At 32.0% G+C, this 21,393-nt stretch overlaps 1 protein-coding gene across 1 annotated transcript in view; it reads left to right on the plus strand.

The window, feature by feature from the left end:
* LOC114334431 (ribonuclease 3) overlaps positions 1 to 14,784 on the plus strand; it is a 113,342-nt gene extending 98,558 nt beyond the window's left edge. The window contains exon 17 of the mRNA XM_050659623.1: positions 1,200 to 14,784. Within this exon, the coding sequence (XP_050515580.1) occupies positions 1,200 to 1,375 (176 nt within the window). The 3' untranslated portion in view covers positions 1,376 to 14,784. The remainder of the gene's footprint in view (positions 1 to 1,199) is intronic.
* Positions 14,785 to 21,393: the final 6,609 nt, after the last annotated feature.

Genomic DNA, 21,393 nt, shown 5'->3' on the forward strand with positions numbered 1-21,393 from the left:
ATTTTGACCATTATGCCCCACCTATAAAAATCTGAAAAAAAAATCTTGGGCATAATTTGACACCCAAAAAAATAATATATATTTTTTTCGGTGTTAAGTTCGAGCCAGTTTTTTTAACTAATTTTAAAAATTTCAAAATTTTTAAAAAATTTGAATTATTTGCCCAAAAATGTTGTAAAAAAATACTAGGCCTGGATCCCGCGTACCAAAAAAAGTTGATTAATAGCAAGCTGAAAATTTGTCAATAGCTTAACGGTGTCTAGTCGAATAAACTTTGATGTACGGGAACACTGGAACAGGGGAAGTTTTAATTGTGGAACAGTTTAAAACTTTGGAACGTCAGATTACGAAAACGTCCCATGTATTTTGTCGGACATAACATCCAATTGATTTGTTACCCTTTTATTAAACTCTCATGCAGAAATCAGACTGCTATTACTAATCAACATGATTCTTGTCATTTGACACGTTCTTCGTGTTCCACTCATTGGGTCTATTGAATAAAAATAAGTATTTGCTTTTACTTCCTCGTATTTAAGTATTTACTTAATAGTAATGGAATAAAGCATTAAAGAAATGACTTTATTCAATTACTGTTAAGTAAATACTTAAATTCGTGTAAGTAAAAGTATATTCTTCTTTTTATTCAATAGACCCATTAAAATGCCCAGTTGGTGATACCAGTCTGATTTTTGCATGAGAGTTTAATGGAATGGTAACAAATCAATTGGAAGTTCTGTCCGACAAAATACATGGGACGTTTTCGTAGTCTGACGTTCCAAATTTTTAACCTGTTCCACAATTAAAACTTCCTCTGTTCCAGTGTTCCCATACATCAAAGTTTGTCCAACTAGACACCGTTAAGCTATTAACAAATTTTCAGCTTGTTATTAATCAACTTTTTTGGTACGCGGGATCCAGGTCTATACCGTGTTGTTGGAAAAACCCTATAAAATGAAAGAAAAACAAAGTTTCTACGATATTTAGAACCAACGATATCGTCAAAAAACGAAAAAACGCGTTTTGAATTTTTTGAGGTTATGTATGGCCTAGGAATCTAAAAATGTTTTTGGTTGAGTACTTTTTGATGTAGAACAACATGATATTTTTATTTTTGGAATATCGCTAGGGACATTTCTCACTATTTTAACCAATTAGACCGCTTTTTGGTATAGCTTCATTGTTATCTTCTTTTCTAGACCTCTTTCCTCAACTGGACCACCAAAAAAGAGTCATTGCCAAGAGTATGAAGAAACAGAAGAAAGGAAGAAGTGTTTCGAAGTCACGATCTGAGCAGTCAGCACCCAAATCACCGAAACGGTATTCGAGAAGCAGGTTTAAAAGATCTTCATCGATGTCTAGCTCCAGCGAATGAGATATGAACGTAACATAAGACTTGCAAGAAGCAGGAACCAAGTTTAGAAGATCTTCGTTGAAGTCTAGCTCCAGCGATTGAGATCTGAACGTAACAGAAACTTTGGTCCTTGTTTCGAAAGCATCAAACCTGCAGAATGATTTTATTGCTTGGTATGGGTTTTGCCTTTATCCAGCACGTTTTTGGTACAGCTGCTGTAGTTGAACTATTTGAATATTGTTCAGAAGCTATTTTCTTGTGGCATGTTAATACAATTTACTATTTAGGTTGGGAAAAATCCACGATTTTACTTTAAAATTCGATTTCCACTTCGGAAATCATTCTCAAAATACAAAAAATTAACAAAATAAACAAATTTTGTTTTTGTTGCTTGGTAAAAAAATCTTCTAATAATTTAATCTGACTCATTCATATTGACAATTTAGACATATATTATACATTTTAAAGTGGATGACTTTAAAATGATATGGTCAATATTTTAGGTTGCCTTCCTGGGACGACTTTATTGGAAGATAATTCATTCGATTGTTTTTTTAATAACTCCCAGTATATTTACAATCTGTCACATATCATATATAATATTAAAGGACAAAAAGTAAATGATCGGATATTTACATTGGACATGTAGGAAATATTTCCAGTGAATTATTTCCTTTACATAATTAACCTATTTATTTAAAACCGTTATTTGTTTGTTATTCTGAGTGCACTTAGTTAAACCTGCTTATCAGGTCCGTTGGTTTAAATTTTTTTAAGCGGCGCACTTCACCTATGGTATTAAATAGATCACTCGCGAGGGGGTTCACATGCGTATTCACTCTATCCCGATATTTTTCACTATGTCGTTTTATTTCACTTTTGATGGTGGGGACTTCTAAGTCTCTTTCTATTGCTGTATTTGGCACGTACCAGGGGGCATTGACTATTATTCTTAAAACCTTATTTTGGAACCTTTGAAGTATTTCTAAGTTTGAATGTGACGCTGTGCCCCATAGCTGGATTCCATATGTCCAGATTGGTTTTAGAATTGATGTATATACAAGTATTTTGTTTTGAATGGTCAGTTTAGATTTCCTGCCGATAATCCAGTATAGTTGCTGCAGTCTAAGTCCTAGTTGTTTTCGCTTGTTGAATATATGTGTCCGCCATGTGAGGCGTTTGTCTAGGTGCATGCGTAAGTATTTCACACTATCAGCTTGTGCTAATTGGCTGTTATTTAGTTTCACTGGTGGACACTGATCTCTTTTCATCGTGAAAGTAACCTGTATTGATTTGGATTCATTCGCTTTTACTTTCCACTTTTTTAGCCATACTCCTATTTTGTTCAAGTTTGTTTGTAGGTTTCTTTTAGCTCCTGTAGGATTGTGATGGGAGGCTAGTATTGTTGTATCATCAGCAAATGTTGATACTGTTGTTTGTTCTGTAGTGGGAATGTCTGCCGTGTACAATAAATATAATATTGTACCCAAGGTACTACCCTGTGGTACTCCAGATTCTATGTGGTAGATGTTAGTATATTCAGACTGCTGTTTTACTAAGAAAAATCTGTTAGTTATGTATGATTTTAATAATGGATAGAAGTTGTGAGGTAAACCTTTTTTTATTTTATACAATAGTCCAGGATGCCACACCTTATCAAAAGTTTGGCTAATATCTATGAATGCGGCTGAACAATACCTTTTCTTTTCTAAGTCATTGCTAATTTGTTTAACGACTCTGTGGACTTGTTCTATTGTGCCATGTTTTGCTCTAAAGCCAAACTGATGATCTGGTATGAGCTTTTTTTCCGTTAATATTGGCTGCATTCGCTTGAGTAGAAGTTTCTCAAATATTTTTGATAAGATTGGCAAGAGACTGATGGGTCTGTACGAGCATATTTCATTAGGGTTTTTACCTGGTTTGGGAAGCATTATTATTTCTGCTACTTTCCACTGATTTGGAAAGTAGCTCAGCCTTAGCATTGCGTTAAAAATTTGTAGTAATGCTGTTATTCCTTTTCTAGTGAGTTTTTGCACTATAATGCCGGTTATTAGGTCATAGCCCGGTGCTTTTTTTGGTTTAATTTGGTGTACAATTACATCTCTTATTTCATTGTATTTAAAGTTGCTTATGGGCTGTTCCATTTGAAGAGGTGACTCCAGGTAGTTTTGTATGTCGTCCATGTCTTCTTGTGTACTCTCTACTTCATTTGGTTTAAACACATTTGATAGGTGAAGTGCAAATGCATTGGCTTTTTCTTTGTCGTTTCTGGCCCATTTCCCCTGTTGATCTTTTATAGGGGGAATATGTTGTTGTGGCCTGTTCAATTTTCTTGTTGCTCTCCAGAGTGAGTAGTCTGTTGCTTCCGTTGGCGTTAGGTTTTCGAGGTATGCCTGAACCGAGTCATTTTTCATCGTTAACAGAAGTTTTTTTAGGTCCTTACTTGCTTTATTGAGGTTTTTCTTATTTGCTGCTGTCCTTCTTTGCTGCCATTTCTTGCGTAGTCTTCTCTTTTCATCAATTTGGCCTTTTATTATGATTGGGTTTGCGTCGATTTTATCACTGTCTTTTTATATCGGAGTTGCGACCCAACCCGCAGTTTGAATGGAAATTGTTAGTTTTTTTAATGCTACTTCTATGTCCTCGGTTGTTTTAAGAGGAATTTTGAGATCTATACATGCATCCACCCGTTCCTGGAAGGTGTCCCAATTTGTTTTATGATTGCATACTATAAGTTTTTTTGGTCGCCCTACTATTCCCTCAAGCATGGTTAAGAGTATTGGTGAATGATCAGATGATAGATCAAAGCTTGACTGTATTTTGAGTTGTTTAGTATTAATGCCTTTTGTTACGAAAAAATCTATGGCATCTGGTGTTTTCTGTGGATCACTGGGCCAGTATGTGGGTTCTCCTCTGGCGAAGTGCTTTAAGTTACTGTGATTTATAGTTTGAAGTAATTCTCTACCTTTCGTAGTTATTAGTCTGGAGCCCCAGGCTTTGTGTTTGGTATTATAGTCTCCTCCTGCTATGAATCTGTTTCCAAGCGTTTCGAAGAAATTAGAGTATTCTTGTTTTTTATTGTTATGTTTTGGAGGACAATAGACTGCAGAAACTTTTAGAATACCGCTTCCAGTATTTAGAGCAACTGTTGTTGCTTGCAGGTGATCTTTCGCATAGTTTGTTTCTTCGTTGTGGTTTATATTGCTGCGAATTATAATTGCAGTTCCACCATGGGCTGCTCCATCTGGGTGATTTGTTTGGTAGATATTATATTTTGCGATTTTCATGTAAGACTTTTTAGTAAAATGCGTCTCTGCTAGTAACATGATGTCTATTTTGTTTTCTTTGAGAAACGTCATTCGATTATATGAAATCAACTTTAACTTAAGAATACCTGTCAGAAAAATCATAGTATCTGATTTGTCTTAAACACAACCACATGTAATGATGACAGTAAAATTCTCCGGTTAGTGATTTTATAGTAAGTCATGAAGACAAATCCAAGAAAAAGCTCAGGATACTATTCCGACATGTTAAGTATTTGGTCTTATATTTAGTTTACTCTGAATATTAACACCAAATTCTGAGTTTTATGTGTATGTTATTTTAAAACATACGTGTATCCTTGGCTTTGTTATTTGCTTAATAATAGTGGTATTTTTTGTGTATTAATTTCCTCTTTTAATATGGGTAACCATACCCTACTGCATTCTGCCGAGGAATTTGCAACGCAATTGGTTTCATTTAGCATAATTAGAGCCGCTTATTTGATTTTTCTCCTTTTACTATCTGTTTCTTTCAGGACTATAGGTACTTGAATCTTTCCATTTAACTCTATGTTCAGTTCCCCATGCGTCTTTACATATTTGAGATATATCAAATTATCTATTAATGATGTAAGATCGAAGTTTACTTATTCGTCATATATGATCATTATTTAGTGCTCTTGATGTTTCACGTTAATAAAAATGTTCGCATTCAAACGGTATTTTATAAATAAAATTCTTTGTTCTTTCTTGTTCATTGTTAGGTTTAGTTTTAAATAACATACTAAAATCTAGTAGTCCATAGATCCATAGTACTACTTTAGAAGAATTTTTTACCAAATAACAAAAACAGTCTGTTTAATTTATCAATATTTTGTATTTTGAGAACGATTTCCTAAGTGGAAATCGAAACGCCAAATAAAGTTAATTTTAAAGTAAAATTGCTGCTCTTATTCCCAATAAGGAATAGCAAATTGAACTCCCTAGTTGATCTAGTTATTTATGTACCAACTCATTAAAGTGACTATTTATCGAACGGGTCTGACATTACGAGCAGAGCGAGCGAAGCGAGCGAGACGAGTAACAGACGAGTTCGATAGTCTTTACTGACACGGTGCATATAAAATTTTATCGCCAACCATAAAAACATTAACAAATAGTCATATTATTTCGTTTAATCTATTTATTGCACAAACTTTATTTATAAAAATTTCATATGACAGTGATGACAGATGACTTTTGCACGATGACCGCTTTCGAATTTTAGTCGATAGTTATCAATATTGAATAATTACCAAATCGATAAAGTTTTGATTTATTTTATATGAACATAAATACAAAATACTACAGAATTTCACTTTTTGACATAAATTTAATTAATAATAACGTAAATTTTGAACAATATTTTTTATAATTAAAGTAAATAAATTTTAAGTTCACTCAAACAATCGATTACTGCCATCGACTACTTACATTCAATCTCTTTTAACTTGATCCATATTTTTGCTACAGGTAAAGTTCTTCTCTTTTCAGTATAATAAAGTGTTACTTTACTGCCGCAAATGAGTACAATAATGAATGACTTTAGTGACGGTTGGCGATAAAAATATTTTACCAACGATGGAGAACAAATTTTTTAATCAGTATATATAGGCTATTGACTATATTCAAAATAAGACAGCTAAAAGGAACTACAACGTTAACGGGGTTTTATTATTTCATATGGTCAATGGACATCTATATATGAAAAAACCGCGGAGTGCTACCATTTAAAGGGGTGCGTTTTTGAGATATGGGTGAATTAGTTCCTTGGCACAGGTTACATTAGGGTGAGTTCTATGCACTTTTGGTACAAACATATCTACATAAAAATTGTTCCTGGTTAAATTTCCTATCTAAATATCACTTTTTAAAGTCAATGATACTTTTTTTTACAAAAATATGTTCAAAAGAAAAAGCACAAAGAAACCAAAAAGAAAGAAATTTTGTTTTTTGTCCCATAACTTTTGTCCACGAGGATATAGGTATAGACATTGCTTTACAGATAAAAAACCTACATATTTCTTCTTTCAAATTTTGTTTAGTAGAGGTAATTATGATTTATAGTTTTCGAAATATGATTTTTCAAAGTTCGCCACTCACAGCAATTCTGGGCAATTTTCCTTGTTAGTTCGCAAATATTGTTCTGTAACTTTTTTCTACGTAACTTTAGGTACAGTAGGAAAAATGAAAGAATACCCATGAACTAACCTATAAAACACGCTGTATTTTTCTTTCACCGTGTCACACAAAAAATTGGCCAGCGCAGTTACATGTAATAATTATTATTACATGTACTTGCACTGGGCAATTTTCTTTGTGACACGGTGACAGGAAAATACACGTGTTTTATATGTTCGTTCATGGGTATTCTTTCATTTTTCCGACTGTATATGCGATGAAACACGTAATATGAATAAATATCAATTACCTTTAAAATGGGCTACTGTATAACGTTGTACGACTTTTTTTTAAAGAGATTATGGTTTTTCAAGGTTTTATACTTTTAACGATTTTTTGTAATATAATATAAAAACAAAATAATATTGTATAATATATTATATATTATGTAATATTATATTATATATTATATATTATATTTTATATATTATATATTATATAATACGTAATATAAAAAAAAATATTATTTTTTACGATTATTTTTGAATGAGATATTATTTTTCAAAATGTAATAAGTACTTGCCACGATTTTTGATTTTAGGATTATTTTTTAAATTTCTCATTATAACTTTTTTTTCTTGTACATGAATATACTATATATTGCTCAATAAAGAGGGCTTACTTTGTGTTCTTTAAAATGGTGTATCATCTATATTTAAATAATGAAAACCGAGTGATTCTTTGATATTTTTTTACCTGTATTATTTAAAATTATTTCTATTACAAAAATTACATAAACATTAGGTCGGTCTTGACGGTCCAGTTAGCTGGGGCTCAGTCGATCGACAAGTTTAGTGGATTTGCGATTTGCGGTCGCTGGTTCGAGCCTCAGCTAGGTCATGAAATTTATAAAAGGCCAACGCCGTAGTATAAAACTCAATAGAGTCTACGGCTTGGTCTGGAATAAACTGGCCTCTGATCGGCCTATGGGGGAGCGGTACGGGAAGGGATAAGGGCTTCCGGCTTGGTGATACTCCTCCATAGATCCCTACCGAAGGGCGTTGACGCCTAAGAACGGTGTATACATACATACATAAACATTAGTCGTAGAAAAAATCACTTTAGTTAAAAATTTTTAAACGTTGACATTTAAAAAATTTTCAAAATCAAAGTCCATCTCTTCGTTAGCATTAGCTTCAATATCTTCCTCTGATACCTCAGTTATCTAGAGTTTCCACAATTAGTACCAATGCACATGCACCCTTTGCAGAATCTTGAACTACTAATTCCTATCTTCCTACAACCGCAGTTTTTTGTACATCCTTTGGTACATTTACATGCTATTTTTTTAAGCAAAGCTTGTGCAGGTGCAGGAGCTTTGACAGTAAATATTGGAATTAATCCATATTTTGAAGTTTGCCCGGCCGAGTCAAGTGGATCCAAAGTATTACCTATCAAAAATAAGATTCAATCATAACATACACTCACATAAAAAAGTTATAATGAGGAATTTAAAAAATAATCCTAAAATCAAAAATCGTTGCAAGTATTTATTACATTTTGAAAAAGCATACCTTATTCAAAAATAATCCTAGAATTTTTTATAATACACCATTTTAAAGTAAACAGAATAAGCTTTCTTTTTTATTATATAATATATACCTAAATGTAGAAAAAAAGTTATAATGGGAAATTTAAAAAATAATCGTAAAAAATATAAAAACTCGTTAAAAGTATAAAGTCTTGGAAAAGATAACCTCTTTAAAGGAAGTCTTACAACATTATACAGTAGAAAATTTTAAAGGTAATTAATTTCTACTCATCTTGCATGTACCATTGCATATGCCTAAAGTTACGTAGAAAAAAGTTACAGGACAATATTTGCAAAATAACAAGGAAAATTGCCCAAAATTGCTGTGAGTGGCTAACTTCGAGAAATCATATTTCGAAAACTGTAAATCCTAATGACCTCTACCAAACATCATTTTAAAGACAAAATATGTAAGTTTTTTTTCTGTGAAGCAATGTCTATACCTATATCCCCGTGGACAAAAGTTATGGAACAAAAAACAAAATTTATTTCTTTTGGGTGTCTTTGTGCTTTTTCTTTTGAATATATTTTTGTAAAAAAAGTATCTTTGACTTCAAAAAGTTATATTTAGATAGGAAATTTAACCAGGAACAATTTTTATTTAGACATGTTTGTACCAAAAGTGCATAGAACTCACCCTCATGTAGCCGGTGCCCAGGGACTAATTCTCCCATTTCTCAAAAACGCACCCCTTTAAATGGTAGCACTCCGCGGTTTTTTCATATACAGAGATTCATTGACGATAATAAAACCCCGTTAACGTTGTAGTTCCTTTCTACAGTACATAATCAATAGCCTAATAGGCTTGTTGGATCCTTGAAAGCAGTAACCCTATTTAAATAAAACCTAGAAGTAATTTTGACACCATTTCAAATTGAGAAACGTTAAAAAAATTATGCAGATTCAATTTTGTTACCCAACGTTAATTGTTTAATTATACGTGAAATCGCGAAAACGCTTTTTTACCTAACGTAGATGACAGAAATATACGTTAAAAGGTACTATAAATAAAAATAACAGTGTGTTTTTACGTTTATCTGAAAATGAAAGATCTGTCTGTTAATGATTCCTTTTAAGTTTCTTTTCAGTGCAAATTAATGAAAATTTGTTCATTTATGTTTTAATTACTCCATACTTGGTATACGCCCGTAATACGCTTAAACTCTAACGTAAACAACGTCTTTAACTCATGACAGATGACAAAAATAGACTTGAAAAATGTTATAAAATGAAGGTAAAAGTTTGTATGTACGTTCATTTAGAAGTATGATCTGTTTGTTCATGGTTCCTTTGGGTTTCTTTCTTTCTTTTTAGTCCAAATGACTGAAAATTGGAATAAATTTGTTTTTAGTGGAAATGGATGAACATCCGTTGATTTGATAATCAAGATCATCCATCAAATATTAACAAATTTGTTAACTTATCAAGAATATATGTTCCACTGGATGTATAATTTAGTTTTTGCTAGTAGAAAACTCTGTTAGATATTGTGTATATTGGTGCCACTGTAGTGGCAATTAATTTTTATTATTTCAGTAAAGCAACCATTGTTTATGCCATTATTATATATTTTATTAAAACAAAATCAATGGAAAATTCCCAATAGCTGGCTGTATACCATAATTAAAAATCATACAGAACAAGTAAAAACTTCGTCTGTATAATGGTATAAAAAGTTTATTGAAGAACTATTAAAAAGTCATCCAAAAGGATTCTCAAAACGTTCTCGATCTAGATCAGATCATCTTCAGTGCGTTCTACTTAGTAGATGAAACTAGTAACCTTATAGAATAGATGACATCGAGAGATATGATTTACATTTCGATTTTTTTTTTCGAATTGTAAATCATATTTCTCGATGTCTCCTATTCTATAAGGTTGCTAGTTTAATCTACTAAGCAGAACGCACTGAAGGTGATCTGATCTAGATCGAAAACGTTTTGCGAATCCTTTTGGATGCCTTTTTAATAGTTTTTCAATAAACTTTTTATACCATTATACAAACGAAGTTTTTACTTGTTCTGTATGATATATTTTATTGTTTTATTTAATTCTTTTAGTACCACAAACGGGTATTATGCTTCTTTTCATGAGCATTTTTCAGTGCGTCACAAATGATAGAAAAAAAGGTAAGTCCGTGATAATATACATTTTAGTGACATGACATATTAGTTAAATCTGACAGTTGTCACATTTTATATGCAATTTGGCATTACATCAAATCAATTGTGTTTATTGCATTTATAAAATGGTATTTTCTTTGATTTGTATAGTCTTATAAATTGAACAGATTATATTCGTAGATATATTATATAATTTTTTTTCGATTATAGCGCCATCTATTGACAACTAGAATAAATGTTATAAATATCACCGACGAAATGTAATCACCGACGTGCGTTTTATTCTGTCACATGCAATTTAATGCGTTAGAAAGAAATCGAAAAACTGTGACGCACTGAAAGATCCTCATGAGAAAAAGCATACTCGGGTATTTTTGGGCTCGTTTCCTTTTAAGTTTCTTTTTAGTGCAAATTAATGAAAATTTGTTCATTTATGTTTTAAGTACTCCATACTTGGTATACGCCCGTAAACGCTTAAACGCTGACGTAGAAAACGTCTTTAACTTATGACATATGACAAAAATAGACTTGAAAAATGTTATAAAATGAAGGTAAAAGTTTGTATGTGCGTTCATTTACAAAAATGATCTTTTTGTTCATGGTTCCTTTGGGTTTCTTTATTTCTTTTTAGTCCAAATGACTGAAAATTGGAATAAATTTGTTTTTAGTGGAAATGGATGAACATCCGTTGATTTGATAATCAAGATTATCCATCAAATATTAACAAATTTGTTAACTTATCCAATTTGCATCTTGCTGAATATTTTATTTCAAGAATACAATGTTCCACTGGATTTATAATTTAGCTTTTACTAGTAGAAACTCTGTTAGATATTGTGTATATTGCTGCCACTATAGTGCAATTAATTTTAATTACTCCAATAAAGTAACAATTGTTTATGCCATTATTATATATTTTATTGTTTTATCTAATTCTTTTAGTATCACAAAGGGGTACTACTCGGCAGTGGTGTCATGGTGCCGGAACGCACCGGAACGCCGTTCCGGCACTGGTTAAGAGAAGAAAAAAAAATAAATGAAAAATTTAGGTTTTGTAAATAAAACGCAATATAGAAAACGCTATCTATATTTCGATACAGTACAATGATTCACCCAACGATTCACTCCGCCCTCCGGGTGAATCGTTGTAGGCCTACTACTGCCTAGTGCACGAAAACCAGAGTGTACGGCCACGACCACTTTTTTGACCTGTTAGAATTGAAAAGAATGAACAATGTTGATATTGGAATCGGGCTACACTCTAGAAATACTGATGCAGAAATAATTGCAGAGTCAACAGCTGTAGGCTCAAAATCTAATCTAATAATGTATTTAAAATGTGAGTTCAGCAAAGAGTAGAATCCTCATTTTTGTTCTTAGAGTTGATTGAACTGAGCAGTCAAACATCTCAGGTAATTGTTGAAAGTTTGCTAAGCTGTTTGAAAATAAGCGGATTTGATGATGATTACTTGAAAGAAAATTTTGTTTCATTTGCAAGTGATGTGCCAGCATCATGTTGGGTAAAAAATCAGGTATAGCTGAGAGATTGCTTGAGATGTACCCAGATATTTGGCATTGCATGAATCATAGACTAAAAGCTAGCCTTAAGTCATGCAGTTGATGAAGTTGGGTCCGTAAATCATTTTCAAATATTTATGGATAATAAAATATATACTCCATCTACAGAAGTCACCGAAAGACCAGCGTGAACTCTTCAAGTGTGCCACAAACCTGGAACAACTCCAAAAACTTGGAAAAGTTTTGGGACTCGATGGGTTGCAAGTTCTTATCGTGCAGTTTCGGCTGTATGGTATGGTTACTCTGCCATTTACAACCACTTTGAAAAGGCGAAGACAGACAAGAACAGAAGTTCCACTGAAAGATCTATGTACTGTGCCCTATCAAGGCAATTTTCATCATTACAGTTTCTGTTAAATTTAGCCATTATGTATGACATTTTGGCGGAACTTTCGATGCTTTCAGAGACTTTGCAAAACAGAGAAACTACGGAACTTTCGATGCTTTCAGAGACTTTGCAAAACAGAGAAACTACTGTTGTTTATGCTGATAAATTGATCAGAAGCATTGAATTTTTTGAAACTCTGAAAGAAAAGCCTGGAACCAAGAGCCTTGAGGCTTACATTGCTGAGAAGGACGGTAATTTCAACAATGTCCCCATTACAAACAATCCAAAAATTGCGACTATCAACTACAAACAACTGATAACAAGTGTGATAAACAATTTAACTAGAAGAATGTTTACTACTTAATCCAGTCATGAGTCAACATCAAGCGCCTCTTCGAACTGTAAGCAACAATATGATTCTCTTCTGTCTGATTTAAAAATACTGTAAAAAAGTTAAGGAAAGTGCGTTCCGTGCTAATTTTGCCATGACACCACTGCTACTCAGGGGTTTTTGGGGTCGTTGAACATGAATATTATGATGGCGATGGTCTCCCAGGTACCTGGTAGCCAGGATGGTCATCGTCTACTGGAGTTTTATGGAAATACGATACAAAATCGGTGGAAAGTCGTTGCTCGGGAGAGTTTGCGACTGCTGAACACGAATGTGATGACGTAGCCCTATCCGAAGAGAATTTCACTGAAACTACACCACCAAAAAGATCTCAATAAAAATTCCTATTTAATAAAAAAATACAATCAATATTATTATAATGCTACGACTTAAATTAACTGAAGTATGTATTCAGGAGAGAAGTAGAGGAGTTAGGCAGGGATGTATTATGTCTCCATTACTATTTTATGTATTTAGTGAAGCCATTTTTGAAGAAGCATTACTATTTCTAAGTGAAGGAATAATAATTAACGGAAGATCTATTAACAACATAAGATATGCAGATGACATAATGATAAATAAAGTGCAGGGCACTCGTGAGCAGTTCACGAGATTTTGTCTTGGCACCAGCGAGGGTACTCGTGTCCACAATTGTGTGTACGTGGCACTTAACCTATTAATTATAGTTATTAGCGGTTATCTTGTCTTATTTACCGCTGATATATGGATCATGTTTGTGGCGCCGACAGTACTTCTCTGTTTTAATCAAAGAAATCAAACTAATGGAAGTGGTACTTGTCAAATTTTTTGAAGCCTTTACTTTGCCCCTATTTGCAATACAGATTTCTTTCGTGGCGTAGATATTAATCATTCAGCCAATCGCAATAATCAGATTATAATGTAATGTGTAGTGTGTGTTGAGAAAATGTCTTGTTACTTAGTAAAGTCGACTTCATTGTCTTTACAAAAGAGACGCTTATTGTATCCGAACGTCTGCGGTCAGGTGAGTGCCGATCACACAAGGATAGAAATTATTTTTATTTATTAAATTTTTAATAAAAACGAATTTTTCACCCAGCGGGGTTTCGAACTCACAACTCTTGGATCCAAAAGTTGGCTTTCTTACCACTGAACCACAGAGATGGTAAGAAGAACAATTATTGATTTGCCTAATGGTAAATTTTTGCAATGCTTACGGCTTACAGTCGTTGTAACCGGTTTAAAATGCTTGTGTTTCTTTTCACAGGTAATAAACCTTTTATATTTACCGTGTTATTTTAAATTAATAACTTGTCCTGCTATAGTTTCCCACTGAAGATGCAGAACTTTTAAAAGTTTGTGTTACTGCAACAAAAATAAATTAATTCTTTCCTCAATGCAAATGGCGGACTTAGCTTCACTTAATCTGTATCTTTTAGATAGGAGTTGTTTATTTATTGGTTTAATCTCTGGTTATTTCAAATTTACATCAGGTTTGTTCCAACCCATCACAAATACCGTTCTTGAATGGTTACGAGTATGCGCAGTAACGAAAAATGTGTTACTACTCGTAATCATTCAAGAACGGTAATGTGACGGATTGGAACAAACCTATCGACTTTGACAGTTTTGAGGTGAACATCGACATTTTACTTTGACATATGGTTTTGACTTTGACATTTGACTTTGACATTTGACTTCGACATTTGACTTTGCCATTTGCCTGTAGCATTTCTCTTCCAAAACATTTTATTCTAAATAGAAAATTTTATAGATTAATTTTTTTTTTGTTTTTTCCTCTTTTTATTCGAGGTTTTTCACATTATGTTCTTTATCGTGTAAAACATGATTTTATGATTGCAATTATGTTGTTAAATTAGCAACAATTTCGATATGAATACAGTCGCATCTAAGTAGAAAATATGGCCCATCCTTATTTTTAGATCTTGTTGTTTTTATCAAAAAATTGCTGTGATTTCATGTAATTAAAATAATAATAAATTGTTTCTTTATATGCCTACTTTATTTATTGCCTTATTTACAAATATATATTTGCTCCAGCTCCTTATGTATTTATTATTAGATATGATCAGAATTGAGGGCTAATATAATATAGGATCTAGTAATCCGAGAAGAAACTCCATATTCAGTTGTGGACTGGTAAGTTAGAGACAACATTCTCGAATGAGTCCCGATTGTCCTTAGTGGTACTGCAATCCACCTGCACTTAGTAGTGCATTCCTATCCTTTGCCAATATTTCTCGTATTTTTCCTCCTCAATCTTGTCCTTCCACTTATCACATTTAGGTCTGGATCCCGCGTATGCAGTCTCGTATCAACATTGTTTCGAGAAGGTAGTGTTTTGGTGCGATCAAGCGATTAGGCTAATTATTTTATAATTGCTATCATTTTTAGTAGTTTCTTTGTTTATTTTGTAGAAATTCACAAATGAGGTAAGGTAACTTATTATTATTTAATATGAGCAACGATTCGGGCGGTCCAGAAGGACCGCCCGCTTTGGAATCTAAACAAACAACGGATATGGAAACAACAGTTGAAAGGACGTATGATTTAAGTAATAAATTTTCTGCTAGAGATGTAGGGCCTTATTGTGTCTTTTTGGAGAGTACAAATAAAAACAGGCAAGCTTTTTCCGGTTAGAATAGGTTTTTATCTTCAGCAGGTAGATGAATTTAAAAGGGACATTCTTGATATAAAACCGGTTGGTTTAAAACGTGTCAAAGTTATTTTTAAAACCTTTAATATTGCAAATTCGCTAATTAATCATAAAATTATTACTTCTAATGAACTAATTGCATATATTCCTAAATTGTACCATAAAAAAGGCATAATTAAAGAGGTTGACAGCCTTTTTACGGAAGATTTTATTTTAAAGGCGATAGAATCTAATAGTCCAGTCAGAGGTTAAACGTTTAACACGGAAAGTAGTTGATAATAATACAAATAAAGTCGAATATGTAAAGAGACAGCTTGTTGTTTTAACTTTTGCAGGTAATAAAATCCCTGATTGTGTCAAAATTAACATGGTAAATTTTCCTGTCGAGCCGTATATACACTCAGTAGTACAGTGTCTACAGTGCTTGCGCTTTGGCCACGTTCAGTCGCAGTGCAGGGGTAAACCGCGTTGTAATCAATGCTCTAAAGATCATTCAAAAGATTTAAGTTGTGATACAGATGAGGTATTCTGTGTTCACTGTCAAAACAGTGGGCATCCTTCTATTTCTAGAGAGTGTCCTGTGTATAAAAAGCAGTTTGAGATTAAAAAAATAATGGCCTTCGAAAATATATCTTTCAAACAAGCTGAATTTATTTATCTTAATCCTTCGTACGCTAAAATAGCTACCAACAATAGATTCGCCATATTTAATAACTTTCCCTGAACTTCCCACTTCTACAAACAATGAATCCAGTTATTTATTATCTAATCCTAAAACTAATCGAACCAGTTCATATGCACAAGATTCCGCACAGAGTAAGAAACGACGAAAATACAGTTCTCCTCCAGTTTCTCCAACTTTGATTCCTACCATTTTGCCGGTGCCAAAGCAAAGAATAGATCGTCCTCACACTTCAATTCTGCCAAACCCTTACCGTGACGAATTTATGACATTCAAAGAGAAAATAATTAGCCAAATATCTACTTTCGTCATAGACACAATAAAAAATCCAAAATCGGTAAATGATAATAATATTAGTTTTATTAACACTTTGACGGACAGAACGTCTATAGACGTCTAATTTCCATTGATGTAATGTGACACAACGTCTATAGACGTTACATTTTCCCCTATTCTACTTTGCAAAATGCATATAGTGTCACAACACTTGCTTATACATTTGACGCAATGTCCGTCAACGTGTTAATTCAATATTTGATAAAGTGAGCAATAGTGAAGATGTAATATTAGAAAATAGCAATTATAATATAACCCAAAATGACAGAACAAATCAATAAAAACATAGTTCGAATCCTACAATGGAATTGTAGATCTCTTTTGTCGAATCAAGCGAGTTTATTACATTTTTTAAATACGACGTACTGTGATATCTTAGTCTTATCAGAAATATGGCTAAAACCGGGTTACCATTTCCATCTAAAAGGCTATAACTCTATACAAAAATTGAGGAATGATGGTTATGGAGGTGTTGGCATTTACATTACTAAACAATTTAACTTTACAAAAATACCTATTAATTACAACTTTAATTCTCGTATAGAAGTATGCGCAGTTCATATTCCTAAATTAGAAGTAAATATTGTATCAATTTATAAACCGCCAGACATAAAAGTAAGCAAAGAGGATTGGTCTAATATGTTTGAACAATTTGCAGTCTCTACCATTTTCTGTGGTGATTTCAATGCTCACCACAGCTCATGGGATCCAATTCTAGATGATAAGAATGGGAAAATTTTAGTAGAAGCCATGGACAATTTTGATTTAGTAACTCTAAATGATGGTACGCCTACCCGAATGTCACCTAACGGTCGTAAATCTGCAGTAGACTTAACAATCATATATCCTCATCTAGCTGATAAAATATCATGGGAAGTAACATTGGATACTCTGGGTTCAGATCATTTCCCAATTACTATTGAAATTCAGACAAATTATTCGTCAACTCTAATTAATCCCACGACTAAGTGGAATGATTTACGGGCAAATTGGCAACTCTCTCAGAATAATATAGAAGCAAATTTTGCTAAAGCCTCACTAAATAATTTTAAAAACAATACGGAAAAAATAGCATTCCTTTTTAATTCAATTGCGTCGGCAGCTTCCGGTTCCATGCCAGAAAAAAAAATCATTTACCCCACGTACCAATCTGCCTTATTGGTGGGATGAGGAATGTAAAAATATGATATCGAAGCGCAAAGAATATTTACAAAAATACAAAAAACTGTCCAATTTTGAAAATTACATAGCTTATCAAAATATAGCTGCTAAAACTAAACAACTCTTTACACAAAAACGCAAGAATAGTTTCATATCATACGTAAATCAACTGAATAAAAGTACACCAATTAAAAAAATATGAGATATGTGGTTAGATCTATTAGCAATAAATCCTTTTCCAAAAAAAAACGCTTCCTCTGTCTGAAGACTTAATAAGTAAAATATTAGATAATTTAGCTCCGGCATCTGTTTCTAATTTTCTTTCGGAAAATAAAGATAAAAAACCTTTATATTATGAAAAGTCTGATTACATGTCAAAATCTTTTAATATTTCTGAGCTTGATATAAAAAAATTAAAAAAAGCAAATAAAGATTACATTCGATATGGGATAGTAGGACATACAGTCGGAAAAATGAAAAGAATACCCATGAACGATCACATCAATCACTTATTTTGTATTTGCTGTCTTTTTCTATAAATAACAAACGCTCATTATAGAAAAAGATAGCAAATACAAAATAAGTGATTGATGTAAGCCATACTAATTAATGCCATTTATTTATTTTTATGGGTGGCGTCGAGTTCCTGAACCCAACAAGAGCTGAAGTCAGGGCAATCAAAGTAACTGCAAGCAAATGCAAGGATTCTTGAAAATTGACTAAACTCTATTGCCAAATATATCCGCTAATCTATCAGGGCAACTGCCAAAAAAAGTTTCTAATAATGAACTGCAATCAATATCAAAACAAAAAACAAATATTTATTAGTTTGTTCATATTGAATTAAAAAATAACAGAATAATAGCAAATATTAAGAATTTTGATTTTTCGGTAGAAAAAAAAAGAAACTTCGGTAGATTTGACAGGAATTCGGTAGATCTACCGAAAAAACGGTAGCTGTGGCATCACAACCGAGTGACTCTGTGACAGGAAAATATGAAAAATACTAGATTAAAAAGTAACTAGTATTTGGAACAAGTATGAATGTGGAACCGGAACATAACGTAACTGTTACCGAAAAATACTCATTTTGTATCAACCCTATTTCCGGGTCTGAATCCTGCTTGTTCTGAAATAATTTTAGTCTCCACATATTCAGCGATCCGGTTCAGTATCATTCTTTCAAATGCCTTGAAAAGGTGGCACAAAAGAGAAAAAGGTCTAAAACTCTTTGTATCCGCCCGATCCTTCCCTGGTTTTAAGAAGGCTACCACTCTAGCTTTCCTCCAGATTTTGGAAATTTGTAATGTACGGATGCAGCAATTCATCATTTTTACGAGCCACTCTAAGGTTTTTAGTCCAAATAGAAATCAGTTTTCAGGAAGTACCTAGATATAGCCATAAATTCACTCAAAAATAGAAAGTCACCAGGACCAGACGGAATAACCAACGAGCTTCTAAAATATGGAGGAGAAAGTATAACCTTAGCCCGGCCGCACATCAAAGAAACATGAAACGTAAATTACGTTTCATGGAAATAAACCACTGCTAAACAAATATATATTCGGCCATTTATGAGACTCTCCGAAAATAAAAATGTGTCATGAGCATGAATCACACTCGTTTCATTAGTAGGCGGACTTTGAGATTTTTTTAGCAGTGTTTTCTTTTCATGAAACATGTTTTTCGTTTCATGTTTCATGTTTTTCATTTCATGTTTCTTTGGTGTGCGGCTTGGCTTAGAGATGACAAAACTGAATTTTGTTAACTATGGGAGTGCAATTAGAACGAAAATACGCATTGTTTGGGAAAAATTCAAACAAGCTTATATTTTTCTAAAACTTTTTTTGTTAGTGTATATACATGTTAAAGTAAAAAGTTCTACTCGCGGATTTGGCCACTAATTGTTTATTAGTTGTTGAAACAATAACAATTATTTTGTATTAATAATTTTAAAAATATCGTTAAATTCATCCTTTTACTTTGATCAAATATGTTTATATTTTTATTTTGATTATACTGAATCCGAATATGGCATTGCAATTTGAAAATTCTTATACAGAAGCTCTTATACAGTATGTCTGGGTAGCTAGGAACCACATGGAAAACTTTTTTATTATCAATTTTACGAAAAAAAGTTATTCTTCATAAAATGCTCTGGATAGTCAAAAATCTAAAACTCAACCATCAGATATAAAATTTTATCAATTTTATACGAGTTATGTCAAAAATATGAATTTCGTTAAAGAGTAAAGTACCTTTATATTTCAAAATATCAAAAAATGCTATTATGAAAAGTTGTTTGAAATTAAAAACTATGTTTAATTATAAAATTACATTATTCTAATCGAAAAATTTTTTTCAATTTTTTCTCAAATTACGGATACTCATAATCTTTTTATTACAATTATGATAACTATTTTATTATCACTTTTGCGAAAAAAGTTATTCTTCATAAAATGCTCTCTCTGGTCTAAAATCTAAGATACAACCATCAGATATTAAACTTTTTTAATTTTATACGAGGTATGTAAAAAATATGAATTTTTCTTAAGAGTTAAGTACCTTTATTATACACAATATTTTAATTAGAAGGATGTAATTGAATACTAAAACAAATTTTTTAATTCCAAACAACTTTTCTTAATAACAATTTTCGATATTATGAAATTTAACGATACTTTACTCTTTACTCTTGAGTGAAATTCATATTTATTGACATACCTCGTATACAATTCATTAAATTTGATATTTGATAATTGCATCTTAGATTGTATACGATGCAGAGTATTTTATAAAGAATAACTTTTTTTCGTAAAACTGATAATAAAAAAGTTATCAATAGGTTCCAAGTTACGCAGACATACTGTATAAGAACTAAAAAACTTTTTTGCTGAACATTTATTATTGTTGAAGTTTATTATTAAATGTATTTTAGGTAAGTTTTACAGAAAAAAGTTGTGATCACTTTATATAAACATTTTTTTAGCTGGTAATTTTCGTTTTTTGTATTACATTTTTGTTATCTTTCTTAATTTTCTCAAAAAGAAATAGTCTATTTCATTTGTAAAGTAAAATAATTTAGTGCATTTTAAAGATTGCATCCTAAGCTTTAAAAAAGCACTTATAAAACTGTAATAGATATGTTCAAACTTGAGTAATACCGTCTTAAAGTGGTGGTAATTCTATAAAACTACGAAGATTTCAAAAATTACATTTTTTAAGACGTCATATCATTTGAATTAAATTTTTGAGATTTTTTTTTAATGAAACATCATTTAGTACGATGCTTGAAAGGTAAGTTGTGAAAAATTGAGGGTTTCATAAGAAAAATTGTATTAGTTACACATTTTTAAACAAAATTCATGTAAGGCTCACTTTCCGCCCCCACCGTACGTATGCCCATACATTTTATTTATTTTTATTATAACCATAAGATAGCTTAATTATTCTTCTTTTGGGTTCAATTTGTAAAATTTCAGTTGATCCATTAGTTAAAGAATTACATTAAAATAACTCAACCATGCACTTCGCCGTACGCTAGTTTACAGTGCGATAATGTTTGTGAGAAGGGTGACTTTAGCGTTATAAATAAAAAATTATAGAAGATACTGATTTAATTTTAGAAAATTCTTTATATAAGGTTTTGTTTGTAAAATTTTCTGAGTTTTTCAATGGTCAAGTCAGTTTTGTTCTAAAATTTATATTTTCGGAGTTATTTAAAAAAACATCAAACTTCGTAGTTCATTTGTTTAATAAAAAATGAA

Source organism: Diabrotica virgifera, chromosome 8, assembly GCF_917563875.1.
Source record: "Diabrotica virgifera virgifera chromosome 8, PGI_DIABVI_V3a".
Taxonomy (NCBI): Eukaryota; Metazoa; Arthropoda; class Insecta; order Coleoptera; family Chrysomelidae; genus Diabrotica; species Diabrotica virgifera.